A 5,000-nucleotide genomic window follows, 5' to 3' on the forward strand; every position below is an offset into this window, starting at 1 on the left:
GCCACTCGGTCATCCTCTCCGAGGTGGGCAAGGGCTTTTGAGGGAGACACAGCCCAACAGCAGACGGCCAGGGCCCCGTACGTCGAAGGCAGGCAACCGCTCTACCTCTCCGAGGTGGGCAGGGGCTTTTGAGGGAGACACAGCCCAACAGCAGAGGGCCAGGGCCCCCTATGTCGAAGGCAGGCACCCGCACTCGAACTCAGAGGTGGGCAGGGGCTTTTGAGGGAGACACAGCCCAACAGCAGACGGCCAGGGCCCCGTACGTCGAAGGCAGGCAACCGCTCTTCCTCTCCGAGGTGGGCAGGGGCTTTTGAGGGAGACACAGCCCAACAGCAGTGGGCCAGGGTCCCGTACCTCCAGACCGGGCAGCCGCTCTTCCTCTCCGACGTTTCCAGGGGCTTTTGAGCGACAGCCAGCCCACCTCCAGTCCGACAGCCAGCCGTAGGTCGACGCCAGGCACCTGCTCGTCCTCTCCGACGTTTGCAGGGGCTCCTGAGCGACAGCCAGCTCACCTCCAGTCCACTAGCCCCCCGTAGGTCGAGACCAGGCACCCGCTCTTCACTTCAGACGTCGGCAGGGGCTCTTGAGCGACACACAGCCCACCTCCAGTCCGCTAGCCCCCCGTACGTCGAAGCCAGTCACTCGAACTACTTCTCCGACGTTGGCAGCGGCTCCTGAGCGACAGCCAGCCCAACACCAGTCGGCCAGGGCCCCGTAGGTCGAGGCCAGGCACTCGCTCTTCCAGTCCGAGGTTGGCAGCGGCTCCTGAGCGACAGCCAGCCCAACACCAGTCCACTAGCCCCCCGTACGTCGAGGTTAGGCACCCGCTCTTCCTCTCCGTGGTGGGCAGGGGCTGTTGAGGGAGACACAGCCCAACAGCAGAGGGCCAGGGCCCCGTATGTCGAGGCCAGCCACTCGCTCACCCCCTCCGAGGTGGGCAGGGGCTCCTGAGCGGCAGCCTGTCCACCTCCAGTCCGACAGCCAGGCGTAGGTAGAGGCCAGGCACCCGCTTTACCTCCTTGACCTTTTCAGGGGCATTTGAGCGACAGCCAGCCAAACACCAGAGGGCCAGCCCCCCGTAGGTCGAGACCAGGCACACGCTCTTCACTTCAGATGTCGGCAGGGGCTGTTGAGCGACGGCCAGCCCAACAGCGGTCGGCCAGGCCCCCGTAGGTCGAGGCCAGGCACTCGCTCTACCTCTCCGACTCGGCATCGACACCCTGGCCAACTCCAGACGGCCAGGGCACCGTACCTCGAGGGCAGGCAGCCGCCATTACACTCCGAGGCGGGCAGGGGCTGTTGAGCGGGTCACAGCCCAACAGCAGTGGGCCAGGGTCCCGTACCTCCAGACCGGGCAGCCGCTCTTCCTCTCCGACGTTTCCAGGGGCTTTTGAGCGACAGCCAGCTCACCTCCAGTCCACTAGCCCCCCGTAGGTCGAGCCCAGGCACCCGCTCTTCCTCTCCGACGTCGGCAGGGGCTCTTGAGCGGGACACAGCCCACCTCCAGTCCGCTAGCCCCCCGTACGTCGAAGCCAGTCACTCGCACTACTTCTCCGACGTCGGCAGGGGCTCCTGAGCGACAGCCAGCCCAACACCAGTCCACTAGCCCCCCGTACGTCGAGGTTAGGCACCCGCTCTTCCTCTCCGAGGTGGGCAGGGGCTGTTGAGCGACACCCAGCCCAACACCAGTCCACTAGCCCCCCGTTCGTCGAGGTTGGGCACCCGCTCTTCCTCTCCGAGGTGGGCAGGGGCTCCTGGGCGACAGCCAGCTCACCTCCAGTCCACTAGCCCCCCGTACGTCGAAGCCAGGCACTCGCCCTACTTCTCCGACGTCGGCAGGGACTCCTGAGCGACAGCCAGCTCACCTCCAGTCCACTAGCCCCCCCGTACGTCGAAGCCAGGCACTCGCACTACTTCTCCGACGTCGGCAGGGGCTCCTGGGCGACAGCCAGCTCACCTCCTGTCCACTAGCCCCGCGTACGTCGAAGCCAGTCACTCGAACTACTTCTCCGACGTCGGCAGCGGCTCTTGAGCGACAGCCAGCCCACCTCCAGTCCACTAGCCCCCCCGTACGTCGAAGCCAGGCACTCGCACTACTTCTCCGACGTTTTCAGGGGCTCCTGAGCGACAGCCAGCCCAACACCAGTCCACTAGCCCCCCGTACGTCGAGGTTGGGCACCCGCTCTTCCTCTCCGAGGTGGGCAGGGGCTCCTGAGCGACAGCCAGCCCAACACCAGTCCGCTAGCCCCCCCGTACGTCGAAGCCAGTCACTCGAACTACTTCTCCGACGTCGGCAGGGGCTCCTGAGCGACAGCCAGCTCACCTCCAGTCCACTAGCCCCCCGTACGTCGAAGCCAGTCACTCGAACTACTTCTCCGACGTCGGCAGCGGCTCTTGAGCGACAGCCAGCCCACCTCCAGTCGGCCAGGGCCCCGTACGTCGAGGTTAGGCACTAGCCCTTCCACTCCGGCGTTTTCAGGGGCTCGTGAGCGACACCCAGCCCAACACCAGTCCACTAGCCCCCCGTACGTCGAGGTTGGGCACCCGCTCTTCCTCTCCGAGGTGGGCAGGGGCTCCTGGGCGACAGCCAGCCCAACACCAGTCCACTAGCCCCCCGTACGTCGAGGTTGGGCACCCGCTCTTCCTCTCCGAGGTGGGCAGGGGCTCCTGGGCGACAGCCAGCCCAACTCCAGTCCACTAGCCCCCCCGTACGTCGAAGCCAGTCACTCGAACTACTTCTCCGACGTCGGCAGCGGCTCTTGAGCGACAGCCAGCCCCCCTCCAGTCGGCCAGGGCCCCGTACGTCGAGGTTAGGCACTAGCCCTTCCACTCCGGCGTTTTCAGGGGCTCGTGAGCGACACCCAGCCCAACACCAGTCCACTAGCCCCCCGTACGTCGAGGTTGGGCACCCGCTCTTCCTCTCCGAGGTGGGCAGGGGCTCCTGGGCGACAGCCAGCCCACCTCCAGTCCGCTAGCCCCCCGTACGTCGAAGCCAGTCACTCGCACTACTTCTCCGACGTCGGCAGGGGCTGTTGAGCGACGGCCAGGCCCCAGTAGGTCGAGGCCAGGCACTCGCTCTACCTCTCCGACTCGGCATCGACACCCTGGCCAACTCCAGACGGCCAGGGCCCCGTACGTCGAGGCCAGGCACTCGCTCTTCCACTCCGAGTTCGGCAGCGGCTCCTGAGCGACAGCCAGGCCAACAGCAGTCCGGCAGCCCCCCCGTACTTGGAGGTTAGGCACCCGCTCTTCCTCTCCGAGGTGGGCAGGGGCTCCTGGGCGAAGGCCAGCCCACCTCCAGTCCGGCAGGGCCCCGTACTTCGAGGTTAGGCACCCGCTCTTCAACTCCGAGGTGGTCAGGGTCTCTTGAGCGACAGCCAGCCCACCTCCAGTCGGCCAGCCCCCCGTACGTCGAGGCCAGGCACTCGCCCTTCCACTCCGACGTTTTCAGGGGCTCCTGAGCGACAGCCAGCCCACCTCCAGTCCGACAGGGCCCCGTACTTCGAGGTTAGGCACCCGCTCTTCAACTCCGAGGTGGGCAGCGGCTCTTGAGCCGGACACAGCTCACCTCCAGTCCACTAGCCCCCCGTACGTCGAGGTTAGGCACCCGCTCTTCCTCTCCGAGGTGGGCAGGGGCTCCTGAGCGACAGCCAGCCCACCTCCAGTCCGACAGGGCCCCGTACTTCGAGGTTAGGCACCCGCTCTTCAACTCCGAGGTGGGCAGCGGCTCTTGAGCCGGACACAGCTCACCTCCAGTCCACTAGCCCCCCGTACGTCGAGGTTAGGCACCTGCTCTTCCTCTCCGAGGTGGGCAGGGGCTCCTGAGCGACAGCCAGCCCAACACCAGTCCAACAGGGCCCCGTAGGTCGAGGCCAGGCACCCGCTCTTGATCTCCGAGGTTCGGCAGGGGCTCGTGAGCGGGACACAGCCCAACACCAGTCGGCCAGGGCCCCGGAGGCAGGTCCATGGAATTGGGCTGTGTCTGCCGGGGGCTTTTCTTTTTTTCTGAAATAAAAACTTTATCTTTATTCTTATTTCGACAGGATGTCCAGGCCGCCAGTCCTCCGTGCGTCGAGGCCAGGGCGTCGCTCTTGCAATCAAGAGTTGTCCGAGGCCTGAGAGCGGGAGACATCCGAACAGCATGCCGACAGGCCCCCGGAGGCAGATCCATGGAATTGGACTCTGTCTGCCGGGGGCTTTTTTTTGTTAAATTTATAATTTCATTTTTATTTCGACAGGATGGCCAGGCCAGCCAGGATTTTATGTGGTAATACGTCATGCCCTTCCTGTTCGAATGAAATTGTTACACTATACTGAAATGCTGATAAGACAATACAGGGGGAATGCAGTGATTTTTGGAGCTGATATGTGAATTATACTACATGCAGATTATTTGAATGAAATTTGTAATTGTACGCGATGGGTGGACACATCTTAGAACATTTTTCTTTGGTGGTAATACAGTAACTATTTTTTTTTTTTGTTAAAAAAGGTACCATTGATTGCAACGTGTGATTAAAATCTTTTTGGACACAATACAGTAGTTTTTCGGAAAGTGTGTCATTACTTCATGCTTGATTCTGAAATGATTTTTTTTGAAATACTGAACTGCCTTCAATGAAACTTTGATTACACACCTCTAATTCAATTCTTTTGGGATTCAACATGCTAATACTTCATGCTATTATCATGGGAAGGAAATTTTCAAACTGCGATGAAATGCAAACAACACACATGCATTTTAAACCTCTTTGGAGGCAGCACAGTACCTTTTTGTAATGTATGTGAACACTTCTGGCTGCTCACCGGAGATTCCGACCGGCAGAACTCGACGCAGCGGGCCGAGAGCGCCCCGCATGCCGGGCCGACCCTCCCGCTCACCCACGCAGGAGATGGCGGGAGATTGTGACGGGCAGATCTCGACGCAGCGGGCCGACAGCGCCCCGCATGCCGAGCCGACCCTCCCGCTCACCCACCCGGGCGTCGGCAGACGATTCCGA

General features: G+C 62.4%; 1 protein-coding gene across 1 annotated transcript in view; it reads right to left on the reverse strand.

The window, feature by feature from the left end:
- Positions 1-4,877: 4,877 nt before the first annotated feature.
- LOC135159209 (uncharacterized) overlaps positions 4,878-5,000 on the reverse strand; it is a 948-nt gene continuing 825 nt past the window's right edge. Inside the window, exon 1 of the mRNA XM_064115520.1 lies at positions 4,878-5,000. This exon is cut by the window's right edge and continues 825 nt beyond it. Coding sequence (XP_063971590.1) covers positions 4,878-5,000 — 123 coding nt within the window.

Source organism: Lytechinus pictus, unplaced genomic scaffold (assembly GCF_037042905.1).
Source record: "Lytechinus pictus isolate F3 Inbred unplaced genomic scaffold, Lp3.0 scaffold_170, whole genome shotgun sequence".
Lineage (NCBI taxonomy): Eukaryota > Metazoa > Echinodermata > Echinoidea > Temnopleuroida > Toxopneustidae > Lytechinus > Lytechinus pictus.